The sequence below is a fragment of the Conger conger genome, chromosome 5 (genome assembly GCF_963514075.1).
Source record: "Conger conger chromosome 5, fConCon1.1, whole genome shotgun sequence".
NCBI classification, from domain to species: domain Eukaryota; kingdom Metazoa; phylum Chordata; class Actinopteri; order Anguilliformes; family Congridae; genus Conger; species Conger conger.
This window is the reverse complement of record NC_083764.1, coordinates 35,569,313-35,589,743: the sequence shown is the minus strand read 5'-3', so window position 1 is coordinate 35,589,743 and position 20,431 is coordinate 35,569,313. Positions and strand designations below refer to the sequence as shown.

The 20,431-nt window shown below is 38.1% G+C and overlaps 2 protein-coding genes across 2 annotated transcripts in view; one reads left to right on the top strand and one right to left on the bottom strand.

Moving 5' to 3' along the window:
- Positions 1-1,883: 1,883 nt before the first annotated feature.
- Positions 1,884-18,559, bottom strand: dnajc27 (DnaJ (Hsp40) homolog, subfamily C, member 27). Its single transcript, XM_061242279.1, has 7 exons — positions 17,862-18,559; positions 15,409-15,491; positions 14,869-14,938; positions 12,040-12,204; positions 11,309-11,431; positions 10,496-10,656; positions 1,884-5,210 (listed from the first exon to the last, which is right to left on the bottom strand). The coding sequence occupies exons 1-7, from the start codon at positions 17,946-17,948 to the stop codon at positions 5,078-5,080; spliced, it is 822 nt and encodes a 273-aa protein (XP_061098263.1). The 5' UTR covers positions 17,949-18,559; the 3' UTR covers positions 1,884-5,077.
- Positions 18,560-20,134: 1,575 nt separating this feature from the next.
- LOC133128794 (protein EFR3 homolog B) overlaps positions 20,135-20,431 on the top strand; it is a 61,335-nt gene continuing 61,038 nt past the window's right edge. The window contains exon 1 of the mRNA XM_061242581.1: positions 20,135-20,404. The gene's annotated coding sequence lies outside the window, so the exon portion shown is untranslated. The remainder of the gene's footprint in view (positions 20,405-20,431) is intronic.

The window sequence follows — 20,431 nt, the reverse complement described above, 5'->3', positions numbered from 1 at the left end:
AACCCTCCTATGTTGGGATTTTCATAATGTGAGCCTCCTTTAAATTCTCATTGATACAAAGGCCCTCTGTTAATCAACCCCCACCATATTCATGTTTTTATATGCAACAATTTACTGGAATTGTAGATACATGCATCCCATTTTCTCTATAAATTTGTGCAGGTGCAGAATACATGCAGCCAGTTGAGGTTTATTTTCTTTTCATTCTGAAATCCAGCAGCTGATCTGATTTATCCAGAATGCAGCAGCTCGTCTGGTCTTCAACCTTCCTAAATACTCACACGTCACCCCCCTGCTTACTTCCCTCCACTGGCTGCCTGTCATGGCTCGCATCAAATTCAAAACATTGGTGCTAGCCTTCCAAGCAGTTAAGGGGTCTTCCCCAGCTTACCTACAAAAAATCATCAGACCCTACACCCCTGCCAAACCTCTTCGTTCATCCTCCACAGGCCGCTTGGCACCTCCCCCTCTCCGAACCTCCACCTCACACTCACGACTACTGTCTGTTCTGGCTCCACGGTGGTGGAACAAACTCCCCGTTGAGGTCAGAACTGTAGAATCTCTCCCCACATTCAAGCGCAAACTGAAGACGCACCTCTTCAAGCAGCACCTCTCCGCGTCCCTCCCTACCTCCCTGTGAACCTTAATTGTTGTCTTTGTGATTTACTTTGTGTATCGGTATTTTTAGTTGGCTAGGTAAGCAGTGTTTGGATAGTTAAGTTTGGTCACTTTTGCTTTGTTGTTTATTTGTTTGTTAAAAAAAAGAAAAAAAAAAGAAAAGAAATTCAAATAGGCCCTGGTCCTTATCTTTGTTGTACAGGTAGCAGTTGAAATTGTACTTCCCTCCAGGGTCTTTCAGCGCACTTATCCCTGGTTATGGGTATGCACTTTGTTGTACGTCGCTCTGGATAAGAGCGTCTGCCAAATGCCATTAATGTAAGGTAATCTGCAGTTATTCTGCTGAGGGGCTGTAATTCATGCAGCTGCCACAGGCTGATGCACAGAACCAATCAGAGGAACTGCTCAACAAGATGGGCAGTACTTTGGCAAAACCAGCCCATCTGAGCCCATTACACTCTGCCCAAATCATGATTTCAGCACTGGCATGGTCTAAATTAAATCGAAAAACCACATCACTGCACTGAGCTAGTGCCATCACATCGTGGAATATGTCATGTGGCCCTGAAGGACAATGCTAAATTGTACATATTTTACACATTATCATCACACATAATCCTGACTATAACCGTGTATTCATATTGCTTCATTGTGTATTTCCTGCATTACTATTACTAAAAGCCAAACATTTATTAGCACATACACCTATTGCCAGTTTTGATCACCCACAACAGCACACTTGAACATTGCTATTGCTCTTGTTGGGTATTTGCAATGACAGATGATGTGATTGGTTGACCTCAAAGCAGAGAGTGAGAGAGAGCTCTGGGGATTTGGAAGGCTGAGCGGGTCAGCTGACTCAGGGTGTATTGGGTATAATCTGGATAAAGTACATGCCTCTGAACCACCTAATTTTGTCTTCTGCACACAACGCCAGAAAGCAATGCAACCGGTCCACCGGTCCTTGATATAACCGAATACTGAAAACAAAACTGGCTGATGTGGCACTTAGTAGAATTCCTTAATAAGGTTTTAAGCTCTTGTGATACACCAAAGGAGGAGGAACAGTTATAGCATTGCACAAACAGCATATTGAAAATAAAATACACACTAATATAATAAAATACATGGGGGAAATAAATGCATTCATTGAAAGTCAAGGGTAATAGATGTAGACCAATTTCAATGGTTTAACATGTGGCCATTTTGAGATTTTCTTTATTTTTTTTTTAAGTAGACCAAGTAGACCAGGACAATCCACCCTCTTATTGCATTTTTGTTTGCTTTATTCAGACAGGTAGAAAGCAGAGAAAGCAACATTAAAGAAGGGACCACAGCTGGTAGAGTGGCATGGTGGGGGATCCGGCATCCCCCATTGCACATAGCTTTCATCGGCTGCTGTAAGGACTGTACCACATGTTTAGCCAGAAATTGAACTTTTTACTGGTTTGTCAAACAGCCGTATAGGCTGCACCAAAAAGGTTGCAGATCGACAAAACTAAAATGACAGTCACAAAATCTGATGAGCATTCGTTTTTCCTTAATAAATAAAACATGGCAAAAAGTAAATTCCGATAGTTGATGACTCAGTAGTTGAAACCTTGAAACCTGCAAGATATTGAGTTTTAAAGAACAGAGGAATAGACATACATGGGCAGTTGAATACTTCAGGATTTATATTATTTACATATTGAAGTAGGCAAGCAAAATTCACATGCAGACTGAATTGTATACCCAACAGTAAAGAAAGACAAAAAAAAAATCCATACATTATTCTGCATCATCTCTGCCCAAGTATACTGCACATTTTTAACACCATACATAAAACTGTGGTATAAACAAAAACACACTGGAAGTGCATAGCACATGCCAAATACAAACAATTATACCACTATACATTTCTATAAATTTTTAAATGTAATAAGATGGAGTTCATAAATAAAAATATATATCATGAATGTATTTGTGAAAGTATACTGCAAATAAAAGAAACCATATCAAATGCAATTTTAGAAGTTACGAAATATGGTAGAATATACTGGCAAATACATTGCAAAATACATTCAACATAAGCATACAATTGTACATATGAACCTGGCAACTGATTTACTGTGATACATTTTTTATATTTAGCATGTTATAATACATATTTCAGAAATATTCATCATATTTTTGCTTTTATACTTTCCATTTTTGAACACTTTAACAATAATTTAAAAGAAATTTGCTTAGGGAAAAACTACCCCTTAAACCACTTTACACACCACCTGACAATCAGAACTATCTGTATGTTAAACTAAACACAGTACAAAATATATGCTTTGCCAAGACACCAAAATCTAGTCACAGACAGTAAAGTAGAAAGGGGATGTTGGTTTTGGGTTTTTAATTTGAATATGTCATTAAATTGGATAGGATTATTGAGGTATCTAGTTAACTACCTGACTGGGATATCGAAGTTTTGAAAGTTGTCTCTGGAGGACCAACTGGAGTATTTCTTGATTATTTCCTGGAATATAGGTACTTGAGGGGATATTTCCCAAGCAGACTAACAGGGAAGAGCTAGTGGCATCTAAGAAGCTACTGAATCACAGGACTTTTTCCAATTGCTTATTTTTCACCTCCCTTCTTCCTTTCCTTGCTCCTTCTTGCTCCAAACTCCACCCATTGGGGGAGGCAAAAAACGAGTCCATTACCTCAGGCGGTGTGCAATCTTACCCAAAAAGGCTGGGATTAGCCCAACACTAGACATCTTCTAATTCTAGTCTAATTGTAGGAATTTGCCTGTAGGAATCTGTTAGATAATTTTAGGCGATTTAAAAATGTGCATTTCTGAATTCCAGTATTGGTTTTAACCAATCAGCTTTATTATTTGCAACTCAACTGTAATCAGCTATTTCCCATGTGTGACTTTAGCCATTACAACAATCGCCTTATGTCTATAGCCAACTCAGAACAAATACACCCAAATCTCAATGAAATAATGGGGTTTACTTACAGTATATACTCATTTAGAACTAGGATGGGCTGTAGTGTCTCCTGGTTTCCGTGTTTTTCAGCACTTACAAGTTCAATTCAAGCCACTGATAAATAAACCTTGTTTCCAAGGCCTACATTGTCTACTGAGAGAACCAGTAGACATCCAGGACTGGAGTTTACCTGATTTATGAGTTTAAACACTGTAACAGGCTATATAATGCATATCCTAATAATATCAACTGAAAGAAAGTGTTTGCAAAATATAAAAGTCTGGTTTTATAAAAATTCCACAATGAATGCAACTTCCTTGGACAAACATTACTGTCAGATACAGTTAGTGTTATAACCATTAAAACTCATTAACCTTATGTATGCTGGTTTTCACTCCAACAATCATAATTGAGGGATTATTTACTTCATTATTCACATTGTGCTATATTGCAAATGATTACAAAAAGAGAGGTAAACAGTCCTGATATTGATGTTTCCTACAGTAATGCATGCACAACAGCTGGATATATATTCATCAGATAAGCTGTTCTCGCAAGCGGAGAGTCTTTTTAACAATCTGACATTGCCGTTTTGCGGTTTTATTAAGTCACAGTTTCTTGTATTATAATTTGGGACATTGACGAGTCAACCACAAGGATGCAAAGTTCATAGTGTTAACACAGTCGATTTATCATTTGCTTTGTCTTGCCAAATGTTTGGTCTTAGTGGCTTTGTCCACATTTCACAAATTAGCAACCTATTGACTCACCTTTAATCTTTAATTTGATCAGTTAAAAAAGTTTTACCTCACTTTATGTAATCATTCGCAATATAACACAAGACGAATATGGGAATTTTATTCAAGACATGCATAGCTATTTTTTACATAATGTGGCTTAACCCCTTAAGTATCACCCCTTTTCTTTAAACAAGCTTGAAAATGACATGCCTAAAAAAAATGGTTGCTAGTCTTGAACCATTTGACTAAAAACAAAGTTACAGAAGCTATTATACGTTTGGTTCGCTGGACCCTTGTTGTGAAAAGGGCACTGACATTACTTTATTTCTTGTAGTATGTGGATTTCCAAAATGCAGAGAAGGTGAGGTCCCCCCACACTTGTTTTGCCACCCACATGTTACAAAATAAGGAACTGTTGTCGCTAAAGCAATGGCTTTTTAAAATAGGTTATAACAATAGAACCGTGCGCTTTAACACTTTTTACCATAACGATTGAAAATTACAGCGTGAAAAAAGGGATGAATACAAATCCTTCAAAACATGAAAAGTGAAAATGAACAGGTTCAATTGTGATTGGACACAAACTAGCATACACAGGGCCAACTGAGAAGCACTGCATGAAAAACCCTGGAAGATGAGGAGGACAGTTATTTCACCACCTATTTTTGCTGTTGCAGTTTGGTATTATGGTCCTGTTGAAGATCTTTCAGCGTGGGAGCAGTGGGAAGAACTGATGCTGCCAGAGATACCTTACTTGATATTTTTGAGAAGTGAAGTACGAGCGTTTACCACAGCCTTGAAGGCATCCTCGCTGCCTGGCGCCACACATTTGTCTGGATGCAGGAGCACGGCCAGCTTCCTGTACGCCTTGTTGACTTCCTCCCTGAAACACAAGCCCAACATCTCAGCAGGTTCTCAACAGATAATACAGAGACACTATTCAAACCTGATAGCAAACCACCAGTTCTGCCATCTGGGAGATATGCCATCTCACTTTATTCCATGATCAATTAACAGGCAATTGGACAAAAGGGGACTGAAAGGCACTGAAAGGTTCACACTGAATTCCAGGCTGGGATCAGTTACAAAACATTATCTTATTTAGCAGCAGCAGACACACAATATTGAAACAAAGAGATTCAACAACATTGATAAATACAAGTAAATAGTCCCCCAACATCATGCACTGTCACCACCTCTGATTTCATTGGGTGGTGGACAATTACTTGACACCTGATGTTCGTAGTATGAATACACTTAAACTAAGCTTTTAATGGATAAACAGGAGACTAGCTTGAAGTAGTCGGCTAAAAAGGCCCATAACCCTGCATTGCTCCAGGGGAGGATTGTCTCCAGCTTAGTCTAATCAACTGTACGTCGCTCTGGATAAGAGCGTCTGCCAAATGCCAATAATGTAATGCAATGTAATGTAACAATAGTGTTAACCACTCCCAGACCGGCATGTAGCCTACCAGTATTTACCAAGTTAACTATGGCAACCAAGAGCCAAAGTATAAATTGTAAATACAGTGGCTTCAGAAAGTATTCACACCCGTTCACTTTTTCACACTTCATTGTGTAGTGTAGATTTAATTTTAATGAATAAAATAGCAATCAATCTACACTCAATAACCCATAATGACAAATTGAAAACTATTCAAATCAAAAACTGAAATCTTAAAAATGTATAGAAGTATTCAAACCCTTAATTCTGTATTTGTAGAAGCTCTCAGGTCTCCACGGATGTTCTATAGGGTTTAAGTCTTAGCTTTGGCTGAGCCATAGGACAGACAGAGGTCATTGTTGTACTGAAAGGTGAACCATCACCCCAGTCTGAGGTTGTGTGCACTGTGGAGCAGGTTTCCTTCAAGGACCTCTCTTAATTTGGCTGCAATCATCCTTCCCACAATTCTGATTAGTCTCCCTGTCCCTGCAGCTGAGAAGCATGGCCATAGCATGATACTGCCACCACTATGCTTCACTTTAGGGATTGTATTAGCCAGGTGATGAGCAGTGCCTGGTGTTAGCCAGATATAGTGCTTGGATTACTGCCCAAAGAGTTACATTTTTGTCTTATCAAACCAGACACTTATTCCTCACGCTCTCAGAGTCCTTTAAATGCAGCATTGCAAACTCCAAGTTGGCTGTCGTATGCCTTTTACTCAAAGTGGCTTCTGTCCAGTCACTGTACCATAAAGGCCTGATTGACGGAGTGTTGCTGAGATGGTCGTTTTTCTGGCAGGTTCTCCCATCTCTGCAGAGGACTTCCAAAGCTCCAAAACACATTTGTGTTCTTGGTCATTTCCCTGACCAAGGCCCTTCTTGCCAGGTTACTATGTTTGGCCCGACGGCCAACTCTAGGAAAAGTCAGTGTTCCAATTCTAACTTCTTCCAATTCACAATTAATGAGGCCGCTATGCTCCTGGGAACACTAAAAGCGTTATAAATGTTTTCATACCCTTACCCTGATATATGCCTTGCCACAATTTTATGGTCCACAAAGAGTTCCTTGGACTTAATGGCTTGGTTTTTGTCCTGACATGCAGTGTGATTTGTGGTACCTTATAAACACAGGTGTGTGCCTTTTTAAACTATCAATTTGCCACAGATGGACTCCAATCAAGTTGTAGACACATCAATGATAATTAAAGCAAACAGGACTCACTTGACCACAATTTGGAGTGCCAAAGCACAAATTCTTTAGTCAAGCATAATCATTTTTGAAATGACATTACCTTATTTCTTGTAGTATGTGGATTTCCAAAATGGCGAGAAGGTGAGGTCCCCCCCATGCTTGTTTTACCACCCACATGTGACAAAATATGGAACTGGTGTCGCTAAAGCAATAGGCTGTAATGGGATTCTTGCCGTTTTCTACTTGGCTACCTCACCCCCACAAGCCTATTCCCATCCTGGCCCTGCTCCAGTGAGCTACACGTGAGACGTGCCAACACATTTTGGGAATGTTCCCACAAGATCAGCACCTCACTGACCTCACCTCGGATTGCAACATGCATCCCATTGTGCCAATTGCCCATTGCCGCTTATGTGTGGTTGCCTTGTCGCAAGGTACACACATTCAGCCATGTCTCTCAAATGTGGTCACTCAGACAATGCTGAAAGAACTGCAGTGCATGATATGTGAATATTATGAAGGGTTCGAAGGTAATGGAAAAAAACCCAACAAAACAAAGACATTGGCACAGAAACTGAATGAAAGGGATAAGGGTTAGGTTGCATCTGTCCAGTTTGTTTAAACTGAAAAAGGGTGGCATCTGCTAGTCATGCAGATATCCTTTATTTAGCAGGGAAAACATTTTTATTGAAATCCTATACAATTTAGTCAAACCATTGCTAAATCTGACTTAACCTCCTAAGAACTGGCGTACACATGCGTGGACTCCACATTTTGGGCTGTACAACCATAATACTTCATTCTTAAGACCGAGAGTCCACATATGTGGACATCATTTTTCTCAAAAACTACATCATGTCAAAAGATGATGCTTAGTTTTTATACTTAGCAGGTCCCAATAAGCCCAAATAGCAAAGAGAAATTAAAAATGCATACCAAAAAAGAGAGTGCGGGTCTTAGGAGGTTAAACAGAAGACTTAAACAGAAGAGAGAGTAAAGGGAGGCTGGAGGTGTGGATAACTAGACAGGCTATGTATGGAAATGTTGTAAAGTAACAAGTAAGCCTGAGGAGGTTAAACAGGGTTAAATGGAATTGAGGCCATAGCTAGTGTACATTCACTGCACCAGCATACATAAAGCTTATGTTTGACCATTATAGCAGCTAACCACATTTTTACGGACTGCCAATACATTCGTATTCTAAAATTAAATGCAGTCGCATGCAACAATTTGGGCACCGCTAGTCAAAAAGCCTTTTACAATTAATATCTTGGTGTACAGAAGCAAACCTGAACTATAAATGTTACAGAGTTAAATATGAGACCTTTCTGCACATTTTAAAGCTTTTTATTTTCATTTTTACAGTTTATAAATGATGAAAAAGGAAAAGGGCCTTGAGCAAAAGTTTGGGAACCCTGTTGGATTATTCACTGTTACTTTTTGAAAAGATGATTACTAAGGCCCAGACCCAGGTGATTTACTCGTTAGGGCTTCAATCAGTCAGTTTAATATACAGTCCCCTCCAAAAGTATTGGAAGAGTTCCGAATTTCAGCTTTTATTTCCTGGTATTTACACCGACATGTGTTAGGGCAGCCTGTAGCGTAGTGGTTAAGGTAAATGACTGGGACACGCAAGGTCGGTGGTTCTAATCTCTGTGTAGCCACAATAAGATCTGCACAGCAGTTGGGCCCTTGAGCGAGGCCCTTAACCCTGCATTGCTCCAGGGGAGGATTGTCTCCTGCTTAGTCGAATCAACTGTACGTCGCTCTGGATAAGAGCGTCTGCCAAATGCCAATAATGTAATGTAATGTAATCTACTTAGAACATTGTACCTTTGGTATCAGACCACCCAATTTTTGGGTGAGCAAAAGTGAGCAGTTATGTAAATGAAAGTAAATAACACTTAATATTTGGTAGCATATCCCTTGCTTGCAATGACTGCATCAAGCCTGTGACCTACTGACATCACCAAACTGTTGCATTCTTCTTTTGTGATACTTTTCCAGGCATTTACTGCAGCCTCTTTCAATTGTTTGTTTCGGGGGATTTTTCCCTTCAATCTCTTCTTCAGGAGGCGAAATGCATGCTCAATTGGGTTAAGATTTGGGCAGTCTAGAACCTTCCACTCCCTAATGAAGTTCTTTGTTATGTTGGAAATTAGTTTCTCTGTAAGACAGAATGTTTTTGTGGACATCTAAATTAATTCTGCTGCTACCATGATGAGTTACATCATCAATAAAGACTAGTGAGCCCACTCCAGAAGCAACTAAGCAAGCCCAAGCCATGACACTTCCTCCACCGTGCTTCACAGATGAGCTATGTTTTGGATCATGAACAGATGCCTTCTTTCTCCAGTTTGGCCTTTCCATCACTTTGGTAGAGGTTAATCTTGGTCACATCAGATACCTTCACCCCTGCCCTGTGGAGATTTTTTGTGATGTCACTGGCTGATGTTTTGGGGGTTTTCTTCACAGCTCTCACAATGTTTTTGTCATAAACCGTTATTTTCCGCGGTCAACCTGTTCAATGTCTGTTGCTCAGTACACCAACGGTTTCTTTCTTTTTCAGGACATTCAAAGTTGTTCTACAACTATGCCCAATGCTTGTGCAATTGCACAGATCGACTTCCCCTCTTTTCTAACTTCAAAATGGCTTGCTTTTCTCCAAAAGACAGCTCTCTGCTCGTCATGTTTCTAACACAAATGCAGTCTTCACATGCAAATCCTAAGGCTAAAACCAAGAGTAGACATTCAGAACTATTTATTGTTTAACCAATCAATCCAACAGGACACATCTGGGAACAACAAACACCTGTCAGTCACATGTTCCAATACTTTTTCTCACATAAAAATTGGGTGGTCTGATACAAAAGGTTAAATGTTCTAAGTTCTAAGTTCTAGATCAAATCTAGATCAAAATAAAAGCTGAAATTTTGATCCGTCATTTCATGTACAACTTTTGAACTCCAACTCAATTGCCTTCAGTGTATTGAAAAAACAAAGGAATTTAATTTGCTGTTCCAATACTTTTGGAGTGGACTGTAATCCTGAAGCATTTTATTCTGAAGCATAACTCCATGACTTCTAAAGAATCCAACTGCAGTGGCTGGTATTAACAACCATGGGTTCCTCTAAACAGTTGTCCAAGGATGTCAGAATGAAGATGGTCCATTTCCACCAGGAAGGAGAAGACTACACAAAACTCTCTAAATGTTTCAAACTGTCTAAATGTTTCACTGTCAGAAACATTATCAGAAAATGTCAATCTAAAAAGGGGCTTAAAGTTATTGACTCAAGTGGAGGAGGGAGAAAAGGTGGCAGTTTGAATGATTTCAGCACCCACTACATTCAAATTTGAACATTTTGCTTTGTTTGCAGATGTATATAATTATATAATTATTTTCCTGAAAAAAAAATTTTCTATCAGTTTGTACAAACTCTTTATATAATTTAGTATGTCTTGCAAAACATTACTATAGTTATTATTATTATTTCAGTGTAAACGCAGATGCCCATCTCTTCTCGACACTCACCTGGTAGCCCCTGGCTTGACTCCCAGCATTTCCCAACTGTCTTTGCTGCTGCGAATTCTGCGGATCGTGTCGGCCTGCTCCCTGGTGAAGCCAGCACTGACCCCGGATGCTGGCCGCCGCCCCCCGTTCTCACACATGTCAGTAATGGAGGAGAAGAAAGCCTAGAAAAGCAATAAAGGCGGCCATTTTGAGCCATTATCCCACAGGGATGAGACAGTTCTGTGAGAATTCTGTTTCACCACCAGTTATTATATAGTCAATGGGCCTCATTCACAAAACCTTTCGTCAATTATTTATTTTCTTCAATTTTTTTCTTAATAAACGTTCAGATGAAAAGCCAACATAGGATTCATGAAATAGACATCTGTTTTTGTGCGTAGGTGTATAAGAGAATGAATGGCAATTATTCATAAAACTGAATGTGCATGCTCGTTAATGTTGAATTACATAAGAAAACACCCTAGCAATCCCATCAAAAGCATGCTGCCTTCAGGGACATCGACCATTCATCATTCACCGCAAACGTACAGTATTTACAATGACTTAGCATGTCTTAGAAATGCATTCTATAGACACATCTTTGATGTGTGCCTACAAGCGCATGTCCAACCATACATAGATTTAGATTTTCCTAAAAAATCTCATTTAAAATCTAATCTAATTCTGAATGCAGAAATTTTAATGGAAAGAGTTGTAAGCACAATGAATTATAAAATGTAATCATTATGCATGTTTCGTGAAAGAGGCCCAGTAAGTGCATAAGCCCTCTTTTGATACAACACTGTTGAAGGAGAAGGGCAGGAGCGCGCTCACCTGGAACATCTCACTGATGCCCTCGCCACTCTGCGCGGAAGTCTCAAAGTAGTGAAAACCACGGCTCTCCGCCCACAACCGGCCCTCGCTCTCGTCCACCACTCGCCTCTTCGTCAGGTCCACCTGTGGCATAGCCACAACCAATAACTACAACTCACTCCTTACATCTAGATGAGTGGTCCTCACTCCTGGTCCTGGAGAGCCACAGGGTGTGCCGGCTTTTGTTGTTACTCAGCGCTTAATTGATCGATAAAAGCAGTTCATTACACAGTTAACTCACCTCATCTGGTTTCTTGGGTCTGAATTGGTTGCTGATATAATAAGGCCAAAACAAAAACCAGCACATCCTGCAGCTCTCCAGAACCAGGAATTAAGACAACTGATCTACATTAACATCATCACTCTTATTGTTGGTGTATACACACCAAGAATAAAGTAATTTAGCAAATTAACAAAGTGCAATGAAACATGCTGAGCTACTGTCACTAATTAGGCCATGAGTTAACCTAGCTTAAATGCTACGGGAAGTAGACAATTTGAAGACTAGTCCAGTGAAATAAGAAATAAAAATAAAAAAAGAAACAGCACTGGGTTCCTTTGCACCTAAAACATCAGTTGACAAACCGACAAAGCAGAGGAAGGCTATATGATGATATCTACACTTGGCACCGAATTGTAAAGCTGTAATAATAATGCATCATACAGGTTGGATATCAGGAGAATGAATGTACCTTGTTGGCACACACAACAAAGACGATGCTCTCCATGTTGGCATGTGAACCCATCTCCTGCTTCATCTCCCCCAGCCAGCTGTCCAGGGCATCGAAGCTCTCTTTCAGCCCCACATCGTACACCAGGATCACCCCCTGCGAGTCTTTGTAGAACTCATTTCGCACCTGCACAGCGTGGCAAGGGAGGTGCAACTTCAGAGGAAGAATACTCCACCCAAAGATCACAATTTGGTATGTTCTGTCTTACCCTCATAATAATTGGTGTCAGCGGTGTATCGTGTGTCGAGCATCGTATGACTGTGTGCAAATGAAATCACTGGGATATAAATTTTGTCCTCATCATTATATTGAAACTAAGGTGTTTTTTTTGGGTTTTTTAGTGGAGGTTATTGTATAACAGCAATCAATCTACTGTTGTCTATAGCTCTGCAGTACCAGCAGTAACTCACAAACACAATATACAGTATATAGTGAGCACCATAATGCCTTTCAAACTCAAAGTGTTGGGAGTACAGAACCAAAATAACAAGAAATGTGTCACTGTCCAATGAATTATGGTGCTCACTGTAGGTCATAAAGTTCGGGATCCTGTTTTAATCTGAAATACAGCCTCCAGAAAATAATAATACAATAATATAATCTCAAAATACATCTACATAAATCTCCACAGTGGGGAAATACAAGTCCAAATATCTTTGACCATGTATCTTTGACTGGTAAAATATCCTTGTTGTGGACTAAAATATTGTAATGTAACATTATAAATTAATCAAATTACTAAGGTTATGTAGCAACACTGTAATAATATTTTTTGCCTGGGGGCTGGGTTTAAGGCGAATCAGAACTGGAAAAATCTAACTTCAGAATGCAACATCAATATTAATTGTCTTTCAACAATATCACATCTAATTTTTGCATACATATTTATTAGTGTTTAGCAGCAGGTTTACCTACGGTGTCTATATCTATGAACCTTTCATATTCACAGTGTACCAACAAGCCTGGAGCTGGACTCTGTAATGTAGATGTCATTCAGACTAGTTGGATTGACTAGATCGATTGTACAGCAGCAGTACCAGAGAACACAGAGGAGGGCAGTATAATACTCCACTATAAAGGCAAACCGTAATAACTACATAAACAGTGAAAATGAGGAAAAAGACTGTCCAATGAAATATGTTGTAGGTAGATTAATGGTATTGAGCAAATTTAATAGGTATTCATAGGGGGATTTTTATGCCTAAGAATCATGGGCACTAATTTGACCTGTGACCCCAAAAATGCAGATACTGCACTCGGGAATGGCACCCCTGAATTTGCACTGTTCTCCAGGGATCTGCCACAGTTCGGAAATAGCTCAGGCATTTCTGTCATTCTGCTCTGCATTTTCGGAGTGATCATTTAAAACAAACTGCACTGAAACATGCATGAAAAAAAATGACCATTTGTCCTATTTGCGCTGCTGTTGAGACACGGATTAGAAAGACAAAGTGCAAAAAATATATGTATTATATATATTTATTATATTATTATATTTGTCATAACAGCTCAATACAATTGATAGGCATGTCAAAAGAGATGTACTGAGAGCAGGGGCCTCTTCAAGTCTCGGCCAGGTCAGGCTAGCGATAAGGGCAACAGATATTTGTGTGTGAGTGTATGTGTGGGTCAGAGGTGGGTTCAACAGTCATTTTGTTATGTGTATTAATGATATATAATTGTATAAGGGTAGATTGGATCATACTTTAACCGTTTAAGCGAGAAATGCTATAAATACTTTTTAAATATTCAGTCTTTAGGTTGGTATATGGTTTGACTGTTTCCCATCAATCCATTTTCCTTTATTTATGAGCATTAACAAATCATGCATTTAGAAATGTTACCTACATGCACTTCATCTGAGCTTGATGTGAACCTATTTTAAATGTTGACAATTGTTAACAACATTAGTTTGTGGATTATTATTTACTAACAGGTAGGTGCTTTATATATATGTAGATTGGATTTGACTTTACTGTGATGAGTAAATAATCAATGATGTTCTTTTGTTGTTTGCATTGTGTATTTTTGCACATCAACTGAATATTCACTAACGATAATACAAAAGGCCAACTTGCTATACTTCACTAATTTAATGTTCTTAAAAAATCATACATTCTTGTTCAGTGGATTGCAATTCCTGATTCTATACTGGTGAGCCAGATAATTCTTGCCCTTCGGACAGGCAATTGGTGCTCATTGCATACTAGCTCTTGAAAAAGACATTGCTGAAACATTTTCTGTTGTGGCAAGCAACAATCAGAGATCAAATTTAGAAACACTCATGTCAGAATAAACAGATGATCGGCTAGGCCAATCAATTTCTTTTTACATGCTTGCTGTGCCCTATCCTGTACATTACTCTGAAAACACACTTTTTAAACATGTTAGTTTTTTATGAATGTATTTTTCTTCATTGTGTGGGCCAATTATAGCTGACATGTTTTCTATATGGAGAACTGCTGTGAAAGTCTGTGCGTATAGAAAATGGCTCTTTATTTTAACAAAACCTTTATAATTAAGCTACAGAGGCAAACATTTACAGTGAAAGTAGTGCACATGTATGACCCATAAGACATCTCAAAAGGTGGATTTTGGCTTTTTTTTTTTACCATCCCAAGATTTCCCCCTTGACCCTATGTCTTCTGTTTACAGTATCATTTTCTGTCATCTAAATCAGTATCATCTAAAGTGCAGTCTGTGATGAAACAGACCTGTAATTACTAGTATGCAGGAAAAACTTCTGGATTTCTAGAATTCCTCCAAAGCTCACAAAGGTCATGCACTCACCTCATAAAAAAATGGATGTCCAGCCATGTCAAAAATATTGACTTTCATCTCCCGGTCCCGCACTTGAACTCTAAATGTTTATTAACAAGAAAATAAAAATAAATATTTCAATAATTTAGAAGAGGTGTTGTAATATTTTGTAATATGTTGCATATCATTGCTGCCAATCTTAATGTATGACTCTAAGCATTTGATATCTGTTAACAAAATTATTTATTTTACTTCTCAGGGAGATCTTTGTTGGCCGGGTAAATAAGTATCTACTGAGGAAAATGACACAATTCTTTCTGAATGCAGTAAAATGTTATTCAGATTAAGTGGCTACTGTATGTCCAAAGGTTAGTGCAAATCCAAAGAACAGTGTGAACCTCAATAAGCTCAGTTAGAAAATCAGCAATCACTAAGTATAGCTTTAATATTCTTTTTCAGTTTGCTACTGGGATAAGACTGGTAAAGACAAAAAATATTTGCAGTGAGCTTTGAAGATACTGAGTAAATAAAATATTCTAAAAGGACACGTAATACTTTGAGAACACTTACTTTGTAACACCATAGTCGATTCCAATTGTTGCCAGATACTTAGGTACAAACCTCTTTTCACAATAACGTTTAATAATGCAACTCTGGAAGAGAGGAAAGAAAAATTAGCATTATAATTGTTATCAAACTGCATGATCACATCAAATAGTGATTTTCAACAACAGTTATACTGAATATTATTAGCACAATACATACACCCAGAAATATATCAAAAGGTCAAAAGTTGTACATTAGATGACAGATGAGAATTTCAGCTTTTATTTCCTGGTATTAATTCTTATCTAGATTTGTTAAACAACTTAAAACATATCACCTTTTGTATCGGACCACCCAATTTTTAGGTGAGCAAAAGTATTGGAACATGTGACTGACAGGTGTTTCTTGTTGCCCAGATGTATCCTGTTAGATTGATTGGTTAAACAATAAATAGTTCTGAATGTCTACTCTTGGTTTTAGCCTTGGGTTTTGCCTGTGAAGACTGCATTTGTGTTAGAAAAGATTAACCAAAAGAAGAATGCAACAGTTTGGTGAATGGGTCGCAGGCTTGATGCAGTCATTACAAGCAAGGGTTATGCTACCAAATATGAAGCGTTATTTACTTTCATTTATATAAATACTCTCTGTTCCAATTCTTTCGCTCACCTAAAAATCAAGTGGTGTGATTCCAAAGGTGCTATGTTCTAAGTAATTTATACATTGAGGTGTAAATACCAGGAAATAAAAGCTCAAATTCTGAACACTTGCCTCAGGTTTATCTTTTTATCTGAACCCTAAATATATTCAGGGTATTGCAAAAACAAAGGAATGTAGATTGTCTTGTATAGCAGTATTGAGCAGTTTAGCTGTATTTATCAATCTACCTATCAGTATTAGTAGTCGTTCACACTACATAGCAGTGATATTATTACTAGATAGGTAAGGTAGAGTATGTCCTGACAGGTAGAATTTGATTGGATTTTTGGGGGACTAAAATACATACATTAGGCCTCAATAAAAGATGGCATGGTACATGTCTGCCTTGAGTATAGCACATTTCTGCAAACACAATTTCAATGTGGCCCTCGAAAATAAAGTTTAAAAAATGACTATAAACATATGAATCACGGAAACAGAATTTGGCAACACAAATGTAAAGGATTTTGTATAATATTATAGCAATTATAATAATCATTCCAAATTAATTTCAATACCCCCCTCCAGTGTGTCTCTCTTTCTAATTTGGAGCTCCACCCTAATTAAGCTGGCAATTGCCAGATTGCCTCCACCTCCCTGTGGCCTACGTATAGCCCTGCATAGCATGTGTACATAGCAGCTGAAGGGAATGTGGAGTAGGATTTTGTGGCTAGACATTATGCTGTGATAGTCTTTCGACTTGTTGGTTTTTGCCTTTTTGAGTGTTTTTTATGCTTTTCATTTGTTCACTTTTTGATAAGGATTTATGAGTAGGAATCCTCCTGTTTTTATTTCTTTGGAAGTTACTACCTGTTTTAGATCAAGGGTTGTCGTCTTCTGTGGGCCTTACTTTGGCCTGCGTCCTGTCCAACACCAGAATCTTTTTATAAATTTGCTTTGGGCACTAGTGCTGTGCTGTGTCCAAAATTGTTCCTCATATCATTGTAACACAGGCAGGTTTTGGGATATAACAATAGGCAAAATAAATGCATCCGATTTGATAAATGTTCACCGTCCAATTGATGCCTTATGACAAATGACCTGAAGAGAATCTTGGTTAAACGATGAATACAACTGTCAAGTTTAAGTTCTAAATTCTATTGTCATGACTACTGCATGAATTGAGTGAATCTGGAATGTGCTGATCCTTATGGGTGAAGGGAAGCACAGTTCCTGAGTTTGATTTATGGTAAACACTTTTTTGTATTGCTGGAAATGGGACGTTTATGTGGCAAACTAAAACTGCACTCAATACCATTCCCAAAGGAAGAGATGGAAAAGTGTACCTCTGCTCAATAAAATGAACTGAACTAGCCATGCAAGTTGTTGACCACATAGCCCATTTTTATTCCTAGTGAGACTCAGTCACATACAAAATGGTATGTAAATTAGCTCAATTAATTATCCTACTTGAAGTTATGTCATACAAAAGAGCAATTTTTCTGTCCACTAATCTGAAAATCCACTAATCCAAACTATATTCTATTAACTACAGTGCAGTCCGTAAGTATTTGACCAGTGGTACAATTTCTGTTCTTTTGGTGTACCCCAGCACATTTGACTGAACTAAAACAATGAAGATTAGGTTAAAGCGCAGACTGCCACCTTTAATTTGAGAGTATTTATAATACATAAATAATATAAAATAAAAGCAACACAAATATGAGAAGGCTTGTAAAACTAAAAGCAATTCATTTTACTTGCTGTTTGTATCTCAATTAGATTTTGGCTAGATCGCTTGCAAGTTCAGGGGACGGGGTTTCGTCAGTGTTGCTACTCACCTTTCCCACCTCTGCGTTGCCCAAGCTGATAACTTTCACTCGCAGGGATTTTTTATTCTCACGTCTCTTCTGTAAATTCGTCTCCATAATTTGAATTAATACAAACACATCCAGCGTTTGTAACAATCTAACACAAGTAAGCCATCAAATTAGTTCACTAAATAAAAATATAAATATAATTGAAAAACTAGCTTTCAACTCTAATATTAGCCAGCTATCTGGCGGTGGGCTGTCGAGATTAATTTACACAAACGATAATAAGCGAGACATTTAGAATGTAATTACCTCAGACTACAAGCTAACTTGGAAACAATAATAGCCACGGACTGCTTTGCGTTAACTCATGTTTTTATTTTGACTAACTAGCTACCTTCGTGCAATGTAACGTTAGCCGTAGAACGGATAGCTGGGTTTGCTAGGTTGTTAGCTAAAGTTAGCTATTTCAAGAATTATGAATGAGTTGAGCCATCATGTAGCTACCGTTAGCTAGCTAACGTTCACTGACTCAAAAATTATTGGTTAGCTAGCAAGAAAATACAAATAGATAACGTTTTACAAACATACAGATACACAGCATTGTTGAATCGAAAGCATCAGGTTTCTAGCTCACGAAGCTATCGAAGACTCAAATTTCAAATTAATCGAGAGATAGCCATAAGGGGACCAAACCAATACAGTGTTTTCCTGTCGTCGGTCTTTTTTCCCCTTCTCAGATTTTTCTGTTGTACATTTAGCTATTCCAAATAGAAGATTCGCCACTGGGATAAAATGGTTACACTTAAAATAAAATAAAAATAGTTTTATTTAAGCCATGTTTAAGGGCTGAAAATACAATGACATATTTATTATGGAAACATATTTGCCAGTGAAACCATAATTTCACAGGGCACTATAGTTCGTTTCTATGGTAACAGTAAACGCCTTGTCATCTTCAGAACAGGATCTGTAGATTCGTTGAGTAAATTGAAATGGCTCGTCGCTTATCCTGCCTCGGCGTCTACAGAACTGTATTAGAACAGTTGGCTATTGTACTGTATTTTATGGATATTGATTAGTAAAGCTCTTTAAAATGGAAGCTTCTTGCACCTCTGATTGCTGTAACTACTCCTCGTTCACATTTTAACCTGTCTCTTTTAACACACAGTCTTCTATGAAGTCAACAGTGTCAAAAATATAGCCTAACTAATATTAATATTGTTTTTTATTTATTTGTAATTAATCAGTTTAGTTTGAATTCTATTTTTTTTATTTATTCTTCGGTTTTGTATTTTCATTAATTATTCTTCACTTTTATTTGCTTATTGGCCTTTAGAATTAGGGGTGGCGTTTCTGTGTCGTTTATGCTCGTATGACATCGTTTATTAATAATAATAGCTAGCGCCGGCCTGTGGCGGAGTTTTCCATAGGAAATCAAAGAAGCTATAGGCTACGTCTTTAAATTATGACCAAATCTCCGCAAATAATAAATTAATAGCTATTTTCACATTTCCAGAAAGATTCTGTGTGGCTTATTGCACACCAAATAGATTTAAAAACACGGATTTGCATTTTTATTAAACTGGCAAAAAACCCGTGGCTTTAGCAATAGCTGCATATACGGCGCTAGCCCATAAAATGACATCATGAAATGGAATGTTAAAAGTGAAACTGATCGATTTGATAACGTTAAACTCGCTCAACTAGTCTTGACGAGTTTCCGATAGCGACGTGTCTTGAAATTAAATTAAAGAAAAATACACCCAGGCACGCAAGTTCAAACATCTCATGCTAAATCATAAACTTTATTTTTCATTTGAAAACAGCAGGCACTGTAGAGCTGTTCATTATCTTTGGGGCACATTCTGATTCCCTGCGGGTGAAGAATAGTAGAGTGTTTTTGAAGAAAACGGGTGTTATGTTGTATCACGTTTTTTCAGATGAGGGTATCATAATATTTTTTGCCAAATTGATTGCTTAACTTAAGTGTACTGACACGAGCAAATGAGCATGAAGACGATGAGGAAATGATGCATGATGACAATAATAATGAAGGTTATTAAACTACCACAAGCAGAAGGAAATAGAGTTCTTGCTTTACAAAAATTTTATTCTTTGTATCCCCTCATATGGAACCGTGTTTTCTTGTTCTGCTGTCTGATTTTCAGAGTTTAAATTGAAAAAAAATAAATAAAAAAAACTTGAAATGAAAAACAAATGATAGAAAGCTACCACTGCGCACCGCTACGGTATCATAATACTAGAGACAGACCGTGCAAAAAAATCCCTCCAAGTGAGCACGATGGAAAAAATGTGAGGGTCACTTATCAAGTTTTACCAAGGTTCATTTATAACTCTTAATTTGACCAATTTTGAACTCTCAGCTTGATAGCTACAACGGGAGGGGTGAACTGGGAAATAGCTAGGATAAGAGCATCTTCGTATGGGGTATGATTTATTCTGTATGCGGACGGGACGAGTAGTGTCACTGAGTGTCTGAAAGGAAGGCAGGCGGACTGGTCAGTCGCGTGGATAACGTTACCTCCCAAGAGCATCGCGTAATGAAAGTGAGTTAGGAATTGTATTTTAACGAA